Source organism: Panthera onca, chromosome C1, assembly GCF_046562875.1.
Source record: "Panthera onca isolate mPanOnc1 chromosome C1, mPanOnc1 haplotype 2, whole genome shotgun sequence".
Classification (NCBI taxonomy): domain Eukaryota; kingdom Metazoa; phylum Chordata; class Mammalia; order Carnivora; family Felidae; genus Panthera; species Panthera onca.
Window position 1 is genome coordinate 25,156,743 of NC_138346.1, and position 23,514 is coordinate 25,180,256.

Genomic DNA, 23,514 nt, shown 5'->3' on the forward strand with positions numbered 1-23,514 from the left:
TAGAGACCATTATCAGTCTTTAAAACGTATTTTTCATATATGGGTTTCCCAGAGATGTATATGTTAATTTGATAACTATATAGCCTTAAGCACCAATAAGGTTTAAAATCTGTCCCATAGTCTACAAACTAATGCAGCTTTGTTTTATTTGTGATAAGCTCATTAATTTGCTTTTTTTTTTTTTTTTTTATAAAAAGTTAGGTTGATGGCTAGGTATTCTTACCGAACTTTAGTCTTTCAAAGAATGAGATATTTATTCCTTAAATTATATTCAAATTCTAGGTAGGAAGAATGTTTCATCAAAAATATCCATTATTTTACTGTAAACACACTTTGGACTTTTCTAACCCTCTGCGATCTGTGATCTTATATTATCCAAGTAATTATTTACGATATAATGTGGAAATTAGTGTATTAAATTAAAAGCTAAAAAGTAGAATTGAATAACTCATTTTAATCTAAATGACAACATAAACATACTGATAAATAATCTCTAATTTTTTAACAAAAGGAATTGTTTGTGTCTTTTCAGTCTATTCGAGAAGTTACAGGCTACGTGTTAGTGGCTCTTAATCAGTTTCGCTACCTGCCTCTGGAGAATTTACGCATTATCCGTGGAACAAAACTTTATGAGGATCGATATGCCTTGGCAGTATTTTTAAACTACAGAAAAGATGGGAACTTTGGACTTCAAGAACTTGGACTAAAGAACTTGACAGGTAAGGAAAATACACAAAATTTCAAATATGCTTTCATTATCAATATAATGCAATAGGCATGCACATATGTGTGTATGGTTACTGTAGTATGTGTTATATTCAGGAACACTATAAAGGACTTAAATATCTACTACTTACTCATTTTATGGGAAATAATGCCTTGTGATGCCCTTGCTTTTATTTACAGGTATTGTAAGTGCAGTCTGAAGGATACCATAATACTGTATCTCAGCTGAACAGAAGTACATACTAAGGAAATGCTCAGTGACTGAAAACTGAGATAGGAAGCAGGTTTAAGAATGCTATGTTTGGTGGTCTCAGGTGAACAGTGGACCATATCATCAAATCTCTGTAATAAATAACACCATAACCCTCACTCTCGTTGGAGCTCAGTAAATATACAGCCTTTATATCTATCTCCACTCATCTAGTTTTTTTTTCACAATCCCTTATTTTTGGAAAACATAGCTAATTTATTAATTTAATTTTGACTTATCTTATTCAGTAACTCACTAAATGCCATTAGAAATTGTTTCTTAGAATGCTTAAATTTCATCAGTGATTTACCCCCAGCCCAAGACAGGAAAAAGGTAATTGTTAACAACCTAAAATTATCATCCTGCTCCAAAAAACAAACAAAACAAAACAGAAAAAACACTTTGTAGGAATTTATTTTGTAAGCTGGTTCTCACAATCCTGCAGATATCTTTTCAGTCTATGTAGTTCATAGTTCACAAAGGCTATGGTAGGATGTTTGGAACAAGGTTTCTAATCATGAATTTTGCTATTCGTGCCTATAAACAAGTAGTGCTAATTAGTAACTATCATTTCATAGTGGGATAAAGGAGTTTAAACTATGAATTTAACCTAAACTAATATCATATATATTTTTCATCAAAATATGTAATGATTTTATGTGTTTTTGAGGCCACTCAGTGGTAATGTTTCTTGATATTAAGATATTTAAATTAAAATTGCCTTCAAATACTAAATAAAAATAAGATTGATATTTTCAGGTTACTAAAATTATTTGTTTTGTTCATTGACAGTGGTTATAAATATATAATTTTAAGTTAGAAATAGCTTCATAGTTGGCCAAACATGTGAACTAAATTTGGATATTTTGGATGAAGAAAGGAAGACTGATTATATAACTTATTTTGATCATGATTGCTATAGAATTGATGACATAATGGTAAATGCAAATTATTCAGAATTTATAGAATCCTTCATTAACATTTTACTTTTTTATTCTTTCCTTTCAAATATAGTTTTCTTACTGAAGAGCAGAGTTTTTGGCTAAATTGCTACTTGCATGGAAATAATGATAGGAAGAAGAATTTTAGAAATGCAATGGATAGAGAAAAAATGATTAAAGTAGGAATCTAAAAATAATATGATCTGGTTAAAACTTTCATAGGAAGAATTATAGTTTATTAAATGATTTTTCCTCTATTTACATTAAAGAAAGAAATGAAAATATTTTAAACATTTTATAGTACATGAATTATGTTATTCTATAATATGTTCTATTGGAACAATCTTTGCATACAGAAAATCAGTCTTTAAAGAGCTTTCTCCTTGGGATGCCTGGTTAGCTCAGTTGGTTAAGTGCCTGACTCTTGGTTTCAGCTCAAGTCATGATCTCACAGTTTCTGAGTTCAAGCCCTGCGTGGGACTCTGTGCTGACAGTGCAGAGCCGGCTTGGGATTCTCTCTCTCCCTCCCTCTCTGCCCCTCCCCCGTTCATGCTCACTCACTCTCTCAAAATAAATAAACTTAAAAAGAAATAAGGAGCTCTCCTACTTATTATTAATTTAACATTAGTACTACTAAAATGTGTTTTAAGTTATTCAATCAAAATTATGCCACACTTAAACATACTTTATTTATTGAGCTCACACTGTGATTGCTTATGATTATGACAGTTAGTTTATGTCATACCAAAACACAACACTGTTATTTCAAGAACATTATTCCCTATTCTGCCGGAAAGTCTTATAATACTTTTGGTGTGTGCATTAGTAGAAATGAGTAAATAATAAGTGGCTAAGAGAATGAGTTGATTGTTTAGGGAAAAAAATAATGTATTTGTTCAAGAGTTATTATTCATTTCTTTTTGAATATGAAGAAAAGTTCAATATAATAAATGGTGGAAAATTTAGACAATTTGGAAATGTTCCAGGCATATTATATATTTATTACGTGGCTGCGAATTACATTTGAACATCAGTCTAGAATCACTGATCTTATTGTATGTAATTGGGTCAATAGTGTAACTCCAATTTTGAAAATCAGAAGTCACTCAGTAAGCATGATTCGGTTTGTGTAAGAATATATGAGGAAGGATTGAAGACACCTAACTGTTCATATAAACAGGAATTGGGGAAGAAATGTGCTCTTTAGCAGTATCTTAAAGAGCTAAGTGCTCTAGGTAACCAGCAAACATTGCAGTTGACTTCAGATAAGATTGTTTTGTGTTTTGGAAAGGTATTTGTTTTATCTTATTTGTTTATATGCTATACAAAGCAAGCTGACAAAAATTAAAAACAATTTAAGTGTTATATTAAGTGTAGGGCTAGAGGGCTGGCCTTAATTTTAGGCTTATCTTATGTAATATGAAGGTAAATAGAGAACATGCTGAGTAGTCAGATATCTCATTATTTAATTGCCCTACTGAATTAAAATTTTATCCCAGTCTTTTTTGTTTGTTTAAACTGTTTATTTTTGAGAAAGAAAGACAGTAGGTGAGCGGGGGAGGGGCAAAGAGAGGAGACACAGAATCCAAAGCAGGCTTCAGGTTCTGAGCTGTCAGCACAGAGCCTGATGCAGAGGTCAAACTCATGATCCTTGAAATCATGGCTTGAGCTGAAGTTGGACGCTTAACTGACTGAGCCACCCATGTGCCTCTAAAATTTTAACTCAGTTCTTAAAGCACCAACTGCTCCTCAGCATCACCTGGGTACAATTACAAATGCACATTTTTGGGCCTTACCTGAGACCTAATGCATCAGAAAGTCTTGTGGTGGAGCCCATCAATATGTGTTTTAAGCATCTTTTCAATGATTCTAATGACCACAAAAGTTTGAGAAACACTGTTCTAATTAAATGTATGTTACCAAGAGATGGTAGTATAATGTCTAGTTAACCTCTTTACACTTACTTTCTAAATAATTTTCATTTACTTATCATCCCCTAGAGAATGGGACAGAGAACAGATAAGTCTGTGCTTTAATGTTGGAAAATACTCCTTTGGTTGTGGTGAGAATTGAAAGAACATACTAGGAACCTGGATGGAAACATGGGTATGAAAGAGCTCAGAGAGAGGAAGATGCTGGGAATAAATTTTCTTCTGTATTGCCATTTGGCAACTTTGCATAATGGTAAACTGTTACAGGGACAATAATAGTCATGGTGAATTTTCTGTTTAAGCACTTTCAACAAGATAAATAAAAAATACTAGTTGTGGGAATAGGAAGTATGCAATGTTGTGACAAAGAATTTTGAGGTTAAGATTTCAAAGCTTTTGTATATGTGTATATGTATATATACGTATGTATGTATATGTATATACGTATGTATGTATATGTATATACGTATGTATGTATATGTATATATGTATGTATATATACATATATATGTATACATATATACACATATGTATGTGTGTGTGTGTATATATATATATATATGTGTGTGTATATATATATATAATTTTTGTTTCTCCTGAAATCTTTTTGCAGTGTTGACCTTGGAATAATACACCTTTATTATTTATTACAGTTGTCTCCTTCAAACTATCTTTGTGTAAAATGGATATTCAGTTAACATGAGGACTGTCATATATAAGGGTTAATGGTTGGATGCCACTTAACACATACATAAATTAACTTTGACCTTACACATTCTTATTAATTAGCTTGATGTTTGCCAAAAGCTATTCTTTGGACTATAAACATGACTATAGATCTTACTTAGATACTTTCATTTTGGTTGTACCCAAAGACAAGAAATACACTTAAACATATTTTCTGGATAAAGAAGAAAATTTGTTTGACTGCTACTGCTCACATTTCCCTGATCCGTTATCAGTTAGGTCCAGGAGAGTGGAGAAGAGTCAGATTCTCTAAGCTAAGGATATGCCACACAATCTAAAAGGGAATGACGAACTGTCTTGGCAGTCTCTAGGTGCCCTACTATGCTGGGTCATCATTTCTGATCAGGGGCGAGACCATATTTCTGTCAATGTGTCCTTCAGGCATGTGATCATCTTGAGGCCATTGGGAACGACAGTACTGAATCAGAGGAGCACAAAACTGGAGAGATTTCATTATTTCCTTTGTTAAGGTCACTTGCATATGGCTGTGTGGATTTTATTAATCATTCCCACAATGATGTTCTGCTGATTTTTTTTATCGTATCCTTCTTAACCAAATATTCTTATTCTGAATTCAAACTATCTAATATATTCAAACATAAAATATATTTACAACTTTAATTCTATGAGCTTCTACTTATTTAGTTACCTGTCTGGCCAAAATTTAAAGATTATTTTACTATATGGTGCATAAAAAATGCTATTATATTCTCCTTTCTAGAATTTTATAAAATTACTTAATCTGGATAATATTATACAGTTTTTATCTCTATGTGCTATTGTAGATATGAAGGAGTTTTTGAGAAATACATACGTTCATATCTATACTACTGCTCATATTCTATTTATGCAATGATGACCCAGGTACAAATTTAATACATAAAAAAAGTGCATTTTTCTCATCAAATTTCACCTTGAATATTTGAATTCTCGTTTTATGAATTATGAGAATATCTATTTTGAGTAGATGAAAATTGAGGGGATATCAACATACAATTTATGTTTCCCAAATATTAGCCAAGTACTCTATATATTTTCAGACCTACACATTCATGTATTAGTACCTTTACTATTTTATTGCTATTCTAATTGTTTGGTTAAGTGTGTACTGCATAATCTTGATTAGATTATTATTTGATATGTCAACAAACATTTTAAACAAAAAATAAAGTGCTTAAGTTTTTTTTTTTTAGGGAGCCCACAATAATAATGGAAAGACATATTAAGTTTACTGAGTTCTGGTAGAGTGAAAACAAAATGAAATGCTTAGTTCAGGAGATACATCTGATGTAACAACATTTACGTCTCTTAAACCCTTTCAGCATTATTCAGTGGTGGTCAAATAAATAACCTGACTTTGAAATGGACAGGCCATCTGCAATTGGCTCCATGTATCTCAAATGGGAGTGCAATTTAAAAAAGACGTGTTCAAATGTTAGATCAGAACTTACAAACTGAGTGTCTCTCTGAGGCCTAGATTCTTCATCTTTAAAATTGAGAAGAAAATTCTACCTCACAATGTTTTTATAGACATTAAAGAATTAAAGCTGAGAGCTTGTCAAACACAGTACCTTTCACATAGAGTAGGCTTAGAAAACCTTCGTTTTCTTTCTCTGCATTGTTTTGTTTTTAGCTTTTCTTTGTGTCAACACACTGACAAAACAAATGTACCAGTTTCTGCATATTCAGATAGGTTTCTCTTGCTTCGATGGGGCTTTGAAAAGCGAACTGTTTAGACAAAAAGATGCTCCAAATTTCAATGTCTCTTCAGATACCACTTTGAAGCTACTTTGTGTATAAGATCTATTTTTCTGGCAGGGGAGAAGCCTGAGGCTTTTCTTTGTCTACTCTCAGTATGATCCCTGTCTTCGGTACTTCATAGCACTTCTCTCCTGTCTTTCAGCGCTCACGCCAAGCACCTGTTACCCCAGCTCTTCATTTCAAATCTCCATCATCACATTTCACCCTTCATTGGCCCTGACATTTGCCTTGACCTAGACAAGAGACATATCCATTCTGAGTTCGTTTTCTGACATTAGAGTTGCTAAGCATTCTTCAACTGTTCTGTGAAAGGTCTTAGTAATGTTTGAATGAGTTCAACCAGCCTAGTTCAGGGGTTATTGTTAAATACAGTGTTTGACAAAGGTACTGCTAATATTTACATAAGAAGAACTACTCAGCATATAGTGAATATCTGAAGACAAAAACAATTCCAAGAGTACTACTGGCCTAAAGATAAATTACTTGGAAAATAATTTGATCAAAACTAACCTATAGTGAAAATCTTGGAGACAGATGGTATCAGTGAGGAGTGGCACATTCTTATGAAGGCATCAATTTTTAGATCAGGTCTGTAATTTCTAAAAATGATACTCTAATCTTCCATACTTTTAAAGAAGACTGCTTGCCTGTCATGTCAGACAATGTGCATTAACTGGAAGAAGGGAAACCATAATGATATATTTCAGTGTATAGGCAAAACAGAAACATATTTGAAAGTAAATGTTTTAAATATGAGATAAGTTAGAGGGGCCATTCCAGCAAATTTCTAGGACCCATTCTTGGCTTCAGATAACTGATGAGTGAATTTGTGGAATTGAATGAAAGTAAAATGGGAATTCCTTCTCCTGTGGTACCACTCACCAGAGAGAATATTCGTACTAGAGAAATAAGGCATGAGATGGTGGGATTTCCAGGGAATGGAACCATTCCTTCTCCTCTAACTCACATGTTTTCAGTCATGAGTATCAAGATAATCTGCTCAGGTCATAAGCAACCTCGTCGATTAATGTCCCGTTCAGGGATCCTGAAGTGGTCCTATTCTCTGACCTACATTCTTTTTAGCATTTGTAGGAAATGCTAAATATAGCATTTGTAGGAAAAATATTGGAAGAAACCTAACATTATGGAAGTCTTTCAGGAAAATTCTCTCCTTGAGACTTTAAACCTCAATCATCATTCTTTGTTGTCCCTAAGATACATGAAAATCTTAAGATTTCCTTTCCTAAGAGAGAAAGCATACATATTCTAGGGGAAAAAAAAACAAACAAACATATGAAGTCGAAAAACTCCTTTATTAAAGTTCATTAGTTGGGAAAATGTGCTTGTTTGCTTATAACATTTATAATATAGAGGAGAAAATTTGCTCCTCAGGGTCCCAAATGCAATAAGGGAAATTGGCTAGTGATCACTATATGTCCATGATTTCACTCCAAGGAAAGCAGTAAAGACATTAGAATATCTACCTCCTTACCCTCATCCCAGGACATTATCTTTGTTGGTACTGCAGACACTCATCTGTAAAGAATTGGTAAATTATTGTCTATCTATTTATCTATCATCTATCTATAGTGATAGATAGACATGGGTATATAAAATATAATATGGAGAAATTGATTCACACACAGCTTCTTCATGCTGACCTGGGAAGTATCTTCATTGTAATTTTACATCTGAGAAACTAGACCTAAAGTCTTGTGGTTAATAAAGGCTCCTTGTTCTAGACTTTAGATTTATTTTCCATCTCCTTACATTGTGTCATTCCTAAGAAATGTTTAGGATAGTTTCTCCAGGTTAGACTATACTCAGTGAAATATTAAATTGGCCAAAAGCATACATAATTCAAAATTTAAACAGGAGGCCTTAAGATTGTATTTTAGAAAGAACTTTCTGACTTTACTTGTATAATATTTGAATACATCATGAATGTATGTGTGAAAAATGGTGGTAAGTTGACAATAAAACAAACAAACACACAAAATGACACTATTGTATATACTGGATTTGATTTACAAATATCAGATCTATTAACTAATTTTATAGCTACTGCCATTCAACTATGAATTTTTATTTTTTGTTTTTTTAAGTTTATTATTTTTGAGAGAGAGACAGAGCGTGAGTGGAAGAGGGGCAGAGAGAGGGAGACACAGAATCTGAAGCAGGCTCCAGGCTCTCAGCTGTCAGCACAGAGCCCAACATGGGGCTTGAACCCATGAACCACGAGATCATGACCTGAGCCCAAGTCAGATGCTTAACTGACTGAGCCACCCAGGTGCCTTGATTTTTATTTTTTAAAAGTTTTTTAATTAAAAATTTTTTTTGTTTACTTATTTTAAGAGAGAGAGAGAGAGAGAGAGAGAGAGAGCAAAATCAGGGGAGGGGCAGAGAGAGAGGGAGAGAGAGAATCCCAAGCAGGACCTGCACTGATGTGTAGAGCCTGACACATGGCTCAAACTCACAAACTGCAATATCATGACCTGAGCTTAAACCAAGAGTTGGGCATTCAACTGACTAGTCACCCAGGCACCCCTCAACTATGGCTTTTTAAAAATCAAGGTTATTATATATTTAGTCATAACTCACATTTATTAATAGACTCAATTTTACTGGTAAAAAGTTAAGGATTCTTTTGGAAAATTTACTCCAATTCAAATATTTGTTAGCTTTGTTTTTCTCCACTTGTAAATTCAAGACATTGTGCTGAGATAGGAGTTATTCTAAATTATCTCTACATACCTGTCTTCTCTCAGTAAATATTATATTTCTGACAAATATTTACCTACCAACTGCAAGGTGAAAACATTGGGAAAGCATTTTCCCCAATTCTTATATTATTTATAGGCAAGCATTTCCATGGGGTCAAGAGCCTCCATTTTAATCTGTTTTACCTTGAAAAACATCACTTGTCCTATAGAACTCTCTGTGATGATGGAAACAATCAATATGTCTGCACAACTGAGTAGCCAGTAGCCACATATGTCTGGCTACTAAGAACTTGAATGTGGCTAGTACAATGGAAGAAATGAATTTCTTCTTTTATTTACTTTTAATTCATTTTAATTTAAATAGCCACATGTGGCTAGTGGTGATGATATTAAACAGTGTAGCACTAAAGGGACAGCATCTTTTACTGAACCCAGTGCAGTAGGTAAGGATATTTACAAGCAGAATCGTGGAGAATCAAAGCATAGGATCTGAATTGAGACCCCTTCCCTTCAAATCCTCTTATTCAGCTTTCTAAACCTCAGTTTCCGCATCTTTAAATGAGTATAATGGGAGCCCTCTGTTTGTAAGATGGTTGTGAAAGTTAAATTATAAATTATAAAAATAGCATTGAGTGCAGTTCCTGCAATAAGTGATATTTATTATTATTTGAGAAGTATGCTTTTGGTAAGATTAATAGGCATGGCCTATTTTTACAATCATTGAAAGCATGTTAGGCTTATATAATCAAATTGTGAGATACAAAATGTGTCATTTATGATTTGGGACCTGACCAGATTTTATATTTGAGTAAGCTGGGTTCTGGATAGCATGAGCTGTTTCTTAATGTGCGTTAAGCTCTAGTTATTATAAAAGATTTTCTGTTTGTCAGAAATGTGACTTTCAAAACATGAGATTTTTACTCTCATCTTCAGTTTCCACAGTTTAGTTATCTAGTTATAAGTAGGTCCCAATGTCAATTTCTTAAATGACTTTATTGAAAGAAATAAGAATTAGGAGATTAAAATAATTTTTTAGCAGAGAAACTATATTGAAAATTCTGTTGAGGATTCTTTTTGGCATAAACAATGCCCATATATTTAGGAAGTTTTCCATATTGAAAGTTTATATTCATAACATAGTATTTATTTAATAACAAATAAGTCACAAAAATTCTTCTATAAAATATTTTATCAAATAGAGGTCTGCCATATTTCATCAAATCTAAGTCACCATCAATTATAAGAAATATTTATTGGTCATTGTTTGCAGGCCACACTAACAAGAGAAAAAGTGAAAGCTCAACTTAAATGTAAAAGATTTTATGATGAATCAGGAGTTAGAGATATTAAATATGAAAAATGCATTGTAGAATTGATAATATACAGGAGCTCCTTGGTGGCTCAGTTGGTTAAGCATCTGACTCTTGGTTTTCGCTCAGGTCATGATCTTATGGTTCATGGGATTGAGCCCTGGGTCAGGCTTCATGCTGACAGCATGGAGCCTGCTTGGGATTCTGTCTCTCCCTCTCACTCTGTGCCTTCTTCTCTCAAAATAAATAAACATTAAAAAAATAGAATTGATAATATACAATAATATGTAAAGAGATAGAGGTATAACAAACCTCTTCATTTCCTACAATTATAGCAACATAGCTGCTCTTCTGATGGTAAAACTGTTTACTGTGAAAGTATATCAAACAAGTTATAATAGAAATGGCCAACATTTCATAAATGATGAATGGAATTTTCCATTTATCTGTATCTATCCGGGAATAGATAAATATAAATTTCCATGGCTCAACACCTTTTGATCTAATAAATGTTACTAACCTGGAAATTTGAATTATGTTTTTTTTCTGTTGCTCTTGTGAGTTACTTGATTTATTGACTCCATTGGCAAAAAAGATGAGAATATAGTTCAACGACAAAAAATAAAATGCTTATTCTAGGAATTTTCCTTAAACTTTGTTCTCTTAGTAATACACATCAACTGGAACTTAGGATGGTTATAGGATATCAGAAGTTAAAGAGGGTTTTCAGTTGTAGCTTCTTTACTAGTCTACCTGAAAGTACAATACAATGCTATTCTCATTATAGCTCTCATAATATTTTTTCTCCCCTTACCCTTATATTTGTTACCCATTTTGGGAAATATATTTTCTATTTTTAACTATAATTTTCTTATAGGCTAAGTCAAATTGTTTTGGTTATTGAATCATAACAACCATGACAATTTTGAGGAATATTTACAGAGGAAAGTGAAGAGAAATGGTAAACCATAACATTTTCCTTTCTTCTAAGACCATTCAAATTACTCAATTTCATTTGCTCTGAGATGCAAAATAGAGGTTTGGTTTTGTGTATCAGTAATGTTGTACAAAGCTGATATCAGAAAAAGCACTTTTGACTTTCAATCTACTATGAAATAAAGGGATTTCAAATTTTAATTATATTTTTAATGACATTTAATGGGTATATTCTGGCAACTGTTGACAAAGAATATATTTTAGTTTTAATGTTCCCCAATTCTGTAAACACTCTAATATTTGGAGGGGTTATTTTATATTGTATATATTATATATCTGGTGATGTCCCATGAAAAATCCTATTATAAATTCCAGCTTTTAACTACATGTATTATCAGAATTCTTTTGTTTTGAAGACTTTACCTGTCCCTTTTAGCATAATAAATCTAGAACACAAACTAAAAAAAAATATATGGCTTAGTAGAGCCCAAGATATATGTGCTATTAATAATAATAATAATATCCATAATTAATATGAATTTATTATGTAGAAGTCAATTATTTACAAATTACCAATTAATAGGTCATTGTGGTTATTTCCATTTTGAAAATAGATAACTGCAGTTTGAAAATAATGGACAATATGCCACAGAGTACACAGTGATTTATGGAGTTCAGAGTTGAAACCAGGTAGTAGAATTCCAAATTTTCCTTGTATCACCATGTTATAGAGATTATGAAAAGGAGAAAGATCACATGAAGCTGAACTTTTTCATCTTCTGCTATGTGTTAATTAGCTGAGAATCTAAAAATGACTCATATGATCCAGGTATCACTTCTTCAACGTAGTCTTACCTTTTTATTTCTTAATGAGACTTTATTTAGTATAGATACTTTACCTAAAAAGTTAAATGATTATAGAAGAGATTCATGTTGCATAAGTAGGTTGAATTATTATAATATTGAAAAGTATCTTGTTAGGCTATTTGTGTTTACTCCTATAGATATGAGAAACTAAAATGAGAGAGTGTAGTAGCAGAATTAAATTAAATGCCCTAATTGGGAATTGACTTCATGACCTTTCCTTTATTAATACTAAAATTAAAAATAGCAGACAAATAACTGTATTTGGGGTATGCTTTACTTTGTTTTGATTTAGCTGTAGAAGTTGTGTGTTGTGTCAAGATAAGCATTTTGTCCTTGTCTTAGTCTAGTGATCTTTCTACCATATTATTCCAAAAGTATGATTTTATTCAAGGTACTAGAGGGAGATAGCAATTTAAAAGATTTAAATATATATATATGTGTGTATATATATATGTATATATATACACACATATATATATACACACACGCATATATATATATGGATATATATATATATATATATACACACGCATATATATCCATATATATATGCGTGTGTATATATATATGTGTATATATATATACACACGCACATATATATCCATATATATGTGTGTGTGTATATATATATATATGGCAATCTCTAGGTGCTTACATATGCATTTGCGTTTATTAATGGGAAGAAAATGAAATAATAAATTCTGGAGTTCATGTGTAACTCAATTGTAATCCAAATTCACCAATTATCTACAAAAAGCTATGAAATGTGACGTGAGCTTTATAGTGTTGTTTAAAGAAAATGGTTTAGTACGTTTTGAAAGGAAAAATATGGAAAAGATAATGAAGCAGGACTTGGCATATCTATAGATATATCTTTTATATAGCATAGGTAGAAAAATGAAATGAAGCAGGGAAGCAGCCTATGTTATTGCTGTCACTTTTCACATAGTGAATGTGTGGCTGAATTTCACACCTATGCATTACATTGTCATTTCATGTAGTTAGAAATTACATGTCATAATGATAAATCTTTGCAATTAAAATTGTATCATGCTTCAAATTCAGGCCTGTGGTGCTCAGGGGAAAGGGGTGAATCAAGAATTAGTGTCTTGGTTCAAGTGCCTCTTAAAAATTAAGAAAATCTAAATATCATCTTTGTAAAATAAATACATCAGAGGACACAATATAGGTTATCAACTCCTTTGTGATTTCATTGAAGATCACCTGCATAATTTAAATTGTTATTCAATTGTTTTATGTATTTAATATGTATGACTATGCACAGTGACTTCTTACATTAGAATTGGTTGATTACTAAATGTAAAGTATTGAAAAATACTTGAAACTTAATAGTATTTGTTGAGCCAACTCATGTCAGTTTTGATGTCTGATTTAAATTTAATCAGGGAAAGACTTAATGTAAGTTTTCAGTTCATTTACATTTTAATCCATAAAAATATGGCTAAGAGATTTTCAATACCGGAGAAGACATAAAACATTTTCCTTCTGAATCACAAAATCCTAGATTTTTAAAGAAGAAATAAACAATAATATGTAATCCTCAAATTAATAGAAAGAAAAGTTCCAAAACTATAGTGTGTTTCTAAATTTCACATGTATAGATAAATACAAAATGTCAGGCTCCAAAATGGTTTCCTTTCTGAAAAATATATCTAATTATAATTGCAAATGACCACTTAAGCCACCTAGTTTGTCCTGTAGAAAAGTCCTTTGAAAAAAATGCATTAAAATCAGTGAGATACAAAGGGCAAACAGTTGAAAATCCATACATGTCTATAATGTTTGCGTAAGTTAAGAGCCAACTCTGTTGCATTTATAGTTCTCTGATTAGCATTTCACCGATGAGAAAATGTAAGACAATCACAGAGAATTAAGTGCCTTTTCTTGTATCCAAGACATACTCTACATTTCAGCATAAAGTCAGAAATAGTTTTGGGGAGGGCAAAGTAACAAAAATGGAGCTCAGAAATAAAATGATTGAAAGATACTTGATTCAGAAGTATAACTTTTGCTTAAGAATGTGGATTTATTATCACAATTCAAATCTAGTCTGTATGTTCTAGATGAGAAGGTATGTTCTAGAATATGAAAACATTTCGAACATACTTTCTTCTTGTCCCAACAGCTTGAAAAAGTAGAAAGAATCTGAAGTTTGAAACCTGATACCTTTAAAATTTCATACTAGCACTACATATGATAAGGGAAATGTCAAAACATCTAAGTGCTGTCCATCAGTTTCCTCATCTGAAAATGAGAATTGAATGGGAAAAAAATGCATGCAAGCAACCTATAATAGAGATGAGCAAAAAAGAGATGTTAGTACCCTTCCCATTTCCCCCTATAGTATTTAAAAGTATGAAGTTTTGGGGTGCCTGGGTGGCTCCGTCGGTTAAATGCGTCTGACTTCGGCTCAGGTCATGATCTCACAGTTCATGAGTTTGAGCTCCACATGGGTCTCTGTGCTGACAGCCCAGAGCCTGGACCCTGCTTCAGATCTGTGACTTCCTCTCTCTCTGCCCCTCCCCCACTCGCACTCTGTCTCTGTCTCTCTCAAAAATAAATAAAACGTTAAAAAAAATTTAAAAAAGTATTAAGATTTTTAGTTGATCTTTGCCACATCTATATAAGCTGTGTTCTTTATCACTTCTTTGTTGACAGATGAATTTGATTTTATTTAGTAAAGCCTAATCTCACTAGCAACCAAAAGATTCATATTCTCATCCCACTTTACCTTACTTAAATCACCTAAGACCTCTTGCAGTGAGTTATCAATTTTGAAATGAAGGAAGATTTTCTTCTTCTTCTTCTTCTTCTTCTTCTTCTTCTTCTTCTTCTCCTTCTCCTTCTCCTTCTCCTTCTCCTTCTCCTTCTCCTTCTCCTTCTCCTTCTTTTCTTTTATCAGTTATAATACCGACCTGCTGCCTATCTTCCTGGAAAACTTCTAAGGGAAAGTGTGAGTCACTTTTTCTTAGTGGTCCACTTCTGTTTTTCGCACAAATGAAGACATGATATTAACCCTTCCAAATCAGTAGAGAATGATACTGCAGTTTTAATTTCTGGACACTTGGGAACTGAGGCTCAAGCGTTTAATTAAAAATGCAACTCCATGTGGATATGTAGGGATCTCTGTTAGGGTTTAATTGTTCAGTGTATATTCATTTCCTAGCACAGGGATAACAACATGCTGTAGCAATGATATCCACATACATTTACATTTAGCTATGTGTCATTAAAGGTAGACCTATTATTGGTTTAATAAATTGTTTTGCTTCCTTGCTAAGGCAGTGAAACCTCAGGAAAACAAAACAAAACACCTTTGGATGACTTTTAGGGAGGAAAAAAAAACCAAAACATTAGCTGAGCAGCAAAACCAATTTAGTTGGTTTTAAATACGGAGTTTAAGCCAAGGTGTCCCAGTGGTGCCAAGCAAATCCTATTCGTTTTTGTTCATTTCTTAATTTCTTAGTTCCTCTCAAAGTATTCAAATGTCCCTGCTGGGGAGAGCTACCAATTCAGCTAAGAATGTGTTTCCCCAGAAATTACTTTTATACTGTATCTAAAACTCATTAATCATTGCTTCCTTTTAAATCCCCATTACACAAGAAAGCCTGGGATTTGAATGCCTAGATATTTCATACTTAGTTCTAAATAAGCAGAAACAATACAAAGTATATTTTTCACTTCTCACATGCTGAATTTGCAGTAAGGATATTTTGATGACTTATTTTAAATAGCTAAGATCTATTTAAAGGGTATTGTCTGGGGGCTTTTAAAAATAATTAAAACACCTACTTATTGTTTGCTTGAGAACTTGAACTTCTAACGAAAGGGCAGTTTAGTGCTAATAGTGTTTTTGGTAGCTCAATTGCTCTAGCATGGCTGGGTCTCTCTGTCAGTTTGTGAAAAAGAAGTCAACCATGTGCTGTGAAAACAGTGGAGATGTGAGACACCTGCAGAGAATCAGCTTGGTTTCCAGACTCAGTAGCCACATGAAGCTTGGGGTTGCGTTCTAAAATTAGAATCCTTACTTCAAAGATAAAGGCTTAGGGAAGGCATCATGGTGGTATTTTACATATGTTTGTAGACTTATTTCATATGTTTGTATGTATTATTTTACCCCATAAATAAGATAGAGTAATCGACAGCTTAGAACCCTGATTGCATAGAACTGCTGTACAACTTTCAACATAGGTTTTATTTCTACATGCAAGACCAAGGCTTTTTAACATAAAGCAAATAATGACCGTGGCTCTCTTTTTTGATTGGAGTGAAAGCATATTTAATAACTATTTCTGTATTTTTGCTTCTAATCAATTCTGCAACTGAAAAGTTGTAGTATGTAAAACATTACTCTTTGTGTTAGATTACTGAATCAGTTTTCTGTAAAATGATTGCAATAATAAATCCATACAGGTGAGCAGGTCCTATCCATTTCAAAGTTTTAAAAAGAAAAATAAACACTGACACATGCCCAGAACAAAGCAAAAGACAAATTAAAAGACCAAAGAGAGACATAGAAAAATAGGTTCATAAATAAATAATAGAAAAAGAGGCTATGTGTGTATGTGTGTGTATATAGATAATATCTCTCTCCATATAAATATAATATATAGATATGTGAATTTGTTTATATACATATATGCACACATACACAGATACATACATATATTAATGTGTGTGTATATATATAGTTTCTAACTATGATGCATAACTGTACACATTGTGTATCAGTGGCACATATCCAAGGCACAAGATAATCAAAGAGCTATAACCCTGCTTTTCTAATCATGATCTGAAATAATATTTGGCTTCTAAGAATTCATCTTCATATAAAATTAATTTTATAGAAAACAGTATGCAATTCAATACATGGAATGGCAAAAGAGTAATCCATATGTGTTTATATCTATCAACATGGCACTGAAACCTTTTGTTTGTTGGGAAATGTGCCCACAGGCTGAAATGAATGTACAAAGGCATCACATGGGGAGAACATGCTGGAGGGGTTTTATTTGATGTTTTCAAAGTGCTCTAGGGTCTGTCTTGCAAGAGCCCTTTCGGTTTTCTTTCTTTTTTAATTTTTTTAATTTTTTTTTCTTTTTTTTTATGTTTTTAAAACACATGGCTTTCTTTTGAAACATCCTGGCAAGAGAAAGAGTAAAAGAGTATATTACAAATGAACTATGAGGTCGTATTCTCCCCCTCTCTCTCCTATCTCTTTCTCTCACAAACACACACAACTCTTTCGCTCTCTGAGACTCCTCTTTTGCTTTCTCTCTTCCTCTCTCACCAAAGATAAATACCCAACTTCTGTTTGTGTATCTACAGAGGTAGCTGCCACAGTCTATGGTCAGGATTTGTGAAATCACATACCCAGAATTTGAGATCACAAACTGTTAACTAAGGACGGAGTAAAGTCAGATAGCACTGAAGTGAATGCCTATTATATTCACCTAAGCTTTCTTTTTTACTTATTGGTTTATGTACTTATTTATTTAAAACCATTAGAAGATTTAGGGGCGCCTGGGTGGCCCAGCTGGTTGAGTGTCCTACTTCAGCTCATGTCATGATCTCACAGTCGATGAGTTCGAGCCCGCGTCAGGCTCTTGTGCTGACAGCTCAGAGCCTGGAGCCTGCTTTAGATTCTATATCTCCCTCTCTCTCTGCTCCTCCCCCTGGCACTCTGTCTCTCTCTCAAAAATAAGTAAACGTTAAAAAAATTTAAAAAATATTATAAGATTTATACTTATCTTCTAACAAAGGGGAACAATTAAAAACACTCTGTCCTTTGCACACTTCATCTAAATCATCAAAGGTTGAAACCAGGCTTCAGATCATCCTAGAACATCCTAAAACATTGTTTTGAGAGCTATAGATTAGGAGGTCATGTTCTGCTAAATGTCTTTTTCAACACACCATATAAAGCTAAGGTTTATTTTTAAAATGACAAAATTCAACATTTCTAGAAGTGATTTGTGTAATTATTACTTTGCAAGACAAAAATAGGTTTGTTATCATACTAATATCATTTTCTTGTCATAAGTCCTTTATTTTAAAGCTGGATGACCATGGAAAGCTTAATATATCATTATTCATAATACTGAGCTTGCAAAGGATAAATGCATCTTGAAAGTTGATGGTAAGAGAGGCGCTCTCTTTCCTCCCAGGAAGAAAGCATGCTGCTAAACCTCTGTTTGCACACAAAAGATTTTTTCCGAAGAGTTTGTTGCTCTGTGGCTTCTGGCTTCGAAGTCAGAAGTCTCTTACCAGGGTAGCCCCTAGGCTGGCATTTGATAACAGTGAACAAACAGGTGCAGTCCTCTGTTTTCACATTGCTGGCTCATCCTCATGACAATGCTAACATTGTTCCCTGGGGTGGGTCATGGAGGCCGTGGGGGGGGGGGGAGGAGCTCTGCTGAGAACAAACCCACTCTTGATAAAAGGTTATAATTATTATTCTCAGGAAAAATTCAAAATTAGAATTCTACATACAGATGAAGTTCAGGGCATGAAATTTAACAGGACTTTTTTCACTCACACAGAGGTCTCAGTGAAATTTAACAAATCATCAGTGCCCTGCCTGTGTCCTTAGTGAATCATTTTTGCCACTATGAGGTTGTGTGAATATTCTAAGTGTGCGACCCATGTTAAATGGTTTTGTTTCGGAGCTGACCTGTTTCAGAATTCCAGAAAGATAGAAAATACTTAAATTTTCTCTTCTCTGTTTGAGTACCTTAGAATTATGTGTTAAATGAATGTCACTGATGTACTACTGTATGCATTATAAAAGAAGATTGATCTATTTAATAGAAGAGATTACATAGTAAATACTAACATTATAATGGGCATTATATATGCTAAAATACTGTGTACTATTAGAATATTTACTGTGTAAATACTGAAGATTGCAAAATAAAATAATATTGTTATTTTGCTAACAGTTATGCTAATTGAGTAGTATTTACATTCTGAAAGTATCCTATGCTAGAGATGGAAGGGACCAACTCCCTAATTTACAAATAAAGAAAACCAACCAACCAGTATAGTAAGGCCTAGAGTAGAAGAATGCCTTTTCAAAGGGCACACAGTTATAGTCATTGTGTAAAACTTGATTGTTTTAGACTTCATCTAATATTTTATTTTGCTCACTTTACATTAGTGCTTCCCAGAATCTAAAGTTTATATGGCTGTCATACTTTTCTGCTTGAAGGCATTTTGTTGATGTGGAGCCTGGTGATTGTCTCTGTTTACTTTAGAATCTCATTATTTGCAGAAATCGTCCAGGAGATGAAACATTCTCATTATTTCAGAAGCCAGGAGTAAACACAAATGTCCTTTCCTTGCTTTGGTCGTAGTATTATACCTTTACATTCTGAAAAAGTGTAGTACCTATTACTTCTAATTAATGAAATGAGGCTAAACACATATTTTTTGTGTGTAAAATAGACAGATTATATTCATATTATATTTAAGCTTTCATATTAAGTCATTTATTTTAACTTATTAAAAACAAATATCTTCGGCATTTACTTTTAAATCCTGGCACAATATGCTTTAACCAATAAGTCATTGTTTTCATTCTGCCCTTAACCATTCTGTCTTCTACAACCTGAACCTATCAATAATTGCAGCACGTGTGTTAAGAGATATAGTTTAGTCGAGTCCTACTTGCAGTCATCTACATTCCTATAATTAAACCAAATATCACCTCTATTAAAATTTTGTACCCCATTTACCTTCAAGTCCATGTTCTCATCAAGAAAGTAGTTTGGCTTTCTCGTGCATGGCTTAGGAAATATTGCTCATTACATTAAAAGTAATATTCAATGTTTGCAAGGTCTTTGGTATTAGTACTCGGTGGTGTAGATTAATACCATATTGACTCAGTATCACCTAAGACAGAACAGCTCTGGCAAGGGAAATGAGTAAGCAGTGACTAGGGAGCAGGTTAGGAAACTTCTGGTTTGCTGGTGAAAGAAGGGTTAACTGGGTTGTATGATGATAGAAGGGGCCTCTCATGGAGCAAAATAAGAGTGTAAATTACCTCGGCAAGAAACTGGATTGAGTGTGTAGTAAATGTTCTAAAATAAGGAAGTATAGATAGGGATGGGATAAACACAAAGTGATTTTTTTCCTCATTCATTTTTAGGGGTTGAATGGGTTGAGTAGAGATGGAGAGGCTTGTAACAGCTGTCATATAATCATATGTCTGCGTTTACTGAGTCTTTGGGCAGCATGTATGGGTCATTAAGAAGAGGACCTTTATGAAAGAAGATTGAATTAAATTAGTTACTGAGATGAAAGGAGTTAACTTCTATAAAATTCCATTCATGGTAGCCAAAATTCAACATCTTATGTCCTTCTACTTATAATGTATTTGAATTAGGGCAAGTGGCATGGGAGCATATGGAAGGGTGGTCCTAGAGTAAATGGTGAAGATGCTGTGCTGAGTCTTAAGGAAATATTAAGACTGGGGTAAATTCTTGTTAAGTCAGATAAAAGGTTTAAAGTAGGTATGGTGTAGACAATTAGTTGCTCACCAATATCTTTTTCTTTTTTTTACCCCACTCCGAGGAGACAATTAGAACAAATTTCCCAGTCTCCTTTTCCCTTAAGTTTGGTTATATAACTAAGTTTAAGTCAACTAAATGGAAATGGAAATATCATGGGCCACTTTTAAACCTAGTCTATAAAAGGATTTAGAGTATGATCCCCCTGTCCTCCCCAACCACCCAATGGAAATGACTCCTTGAAAATCATAGGTTCAAGGCTACAGAGTGACCATCTGCCTTGATCCCTGAAAATATGTGGAGTAGAGGTCCCTGTCTGCTATGGCAAACCCTTGCCCACCATACCCTTACATACCCCTTCCAAAAGGAGTATGTAAATACTTCTTAGATTCACATAAGCAATTTATAACTCATATGTTTGGGCCATTATGTATTTTGAATTTTCTTAGCACAGCAACTAATGTTACCCTAACTAATTCTGTGGCTGTGTAGGAAATAAGAAACCTTAACTCTGCTAAAATTCTGACAGTGGAGCAGTGGTGTACCAAGGGTAGACTTGTGAGAGCATACATAAGGGGGTACATTGTTGGAGAATATAAAACAAGAAAAGCCAGTCTTTTTTAAAAAAAATTCTTTATGTTTTCTTTATTTTTGAGGGAGAGAGAGAGACAGAGTGTGAGCAGGAGAGGGACAAAGAGAGAAGGAGACACAGAATCCAAAGCAGGCTCCAGGCTCTGAGCTGTCAGCACAGAGAGATCATGACCTGAGCTGAAGTTAGATGCTTAACCAACTGAGCCACCCAGGTGCCCCCAAAAGCCAGTGTTTTTAATTATTATTATAGACTATGAATTTTAAACCATGTTAGATATAAAATACACTTTAGTGAAAAATATTGTTTATTGGTCAAAATTCTAAAAACTGCTATGGTAACTGTTGAGTTTTAAAAATATATATACAAGCTTTAAATTGACACAACTTATTTATCTTTTAGTAAATATTGTTTCTATGGAAATAATTTGGAGACCTCCTGGTTCTACAACTGACCCCTTTACACAGAGACTTGATTGAACACTTTAAAGAGTAAATTTGGGGCACCTGGGTGGCTCAGTCAGTTGGGCATCTGAATTCAGCTGAGTTCACGATCTCGCGGTCCGTGAGTTTGAGCCCCGCGTCGGGCTCTGGGCTGATGGCTCAGAGCCTGGAGCCTGCTTCCGATTCTGTGTCTCCCTCTCACTCTGCCCCTACCCCGTTCATGCTCTGTCTCTCTCTGTCTCAAAAATAAATAAACGTGAAAAACAATAAAGAGTAAATTTGTTCAAAATGATTTAAAAGTTTTCTGGGTACAGTTCATGTGACCAGCCTGTGTGCTATTACATATCCCTGTGTTTAATCCCTCTGTGGTTATGGTAGTACATATATAACTGTAGTTTCAAAATTAACAATGAAGGCACTGCTGCATGATTATAAAGATGAAGCTTGAGTTATTTCAAGTCTATTATTCTATGTGATTATTTGGGGTCCTTTGTGGTTAAATGTATAAAATAATAAAACAGTGCAAACTACAAGATATAATAATTTATTTGGTAACTGACAAATTCCAGGTCACATGTAAAACTTGTTTAATTGATCTTAAATAATATCTTACAAATTTAAATTTATTCTTCATTTTCTACCAATTATTTTATTTTATTTTATTTTTTTTTTTCAACGTTTTTTATTTATTTTTGGGACAGAGAGAGACAGACAGAGCATGAACGGGGGAGGGGCAGAGAGAGAGGGAGACACAGAATCGGAAACAGGCTCCAGGCTCCGAGCCATCAGCCCAGAGCCCGACGCGGGGCTCGAACTCATGGACCGCGAGATCGTGACCTGGCTGAAGTCGGACGCTTAACCGACTGCGCCACCCAGGCGCCCCTCTACCAATTATTTTAAACCAAAGAACAAATCAAGAAAATAATGATTGCCACATGATTATTGATGAAAATAATTTTGTCACACAGAGAAAGGTGTTTGCTCAGAGTATCAAATGCATTAGATACACCACTACATTAGAGAACATTTTTTTCCTACTTGACACATTCTTTAAGTTCTACTACAAAATACATATAAAATAAGTATAAATATAAAATAAGTAAGTATATAAAATGGCTAAAAACCATTGTCCACTGCAATAGATTGCATAATGAATGTTCTACATTCGTAGCATTTGTTTGTTTGTTTGTTTTTTAATTTTTTTTAATGTTTATTTATTTTTGAGACAGAGAGAGAGCATGAATGGGGGAGGGGCAGAGAGAGAGAGGGAGACACAGAATCTGAAGCAGGCTCCAGGCTCTGAGCTGTCAGCACAGAGCCCGACATGGGGCTCGAACTCACAGACCGCGAGATCGTGACCTGAGCTGAAGTCGGACGCTTAACTGACTGAGCCACCCAGGCGCCCCTCGTAGCATTTGTTTATATGGGGCACTGGGTAGGGCACTGTGAGTACAGCTTTATCAACACTACTGTGGGACTTCATTCAAAAGCATGTTAAATTTGACACTAGTCAGTATTATCAAGGTAATATAATATGTAGTTAAACAGTCAAGGGTCAACTTCCAGCTTGGCTCTAACTTCAATATCACCAAATTTTAGAGGCTTAAAGTAGGATCTGTAGAGGGAACCAATGTTTCTTGAGTGTCTACTATATATTCCCTTTCATTTGATTTTTCTCAGTGAACGTATTTATAGATTAGGTTTGCTTGTCACTTAGCATAACTGAAATTGGATATCAGACCTTCTGCCTCCAAGGCCC

General features: G+C 33.8%; 1 protein-coding gene across 4 annotated transcripts in view; it reads left to right on the top strand.

Moving 5' to 3' along the window:
• Nucleotides 1–23,514, top strand: part of ERBB4 (erb-b2 receptor tyrosine kinase 4) — a 1,144,263-nt gene that overhangs the window by 605,762 nt on the left and 514,987 nt on the right. For all 4 annotated transcript variants that reach the window (XM_060623387.3, XM_060623389.3, XM_060623384.3 and 1 more), the window contains exon 3: nucleotides 533–719. In XM_060623387.3, the coding sequence (XP_060479370.1) occupies nucleotides 533–719 (187 nt within the window). The remainder of the gene's footprint in view (nucleotides 1–532; nucleotides 720–23,514) is intronic.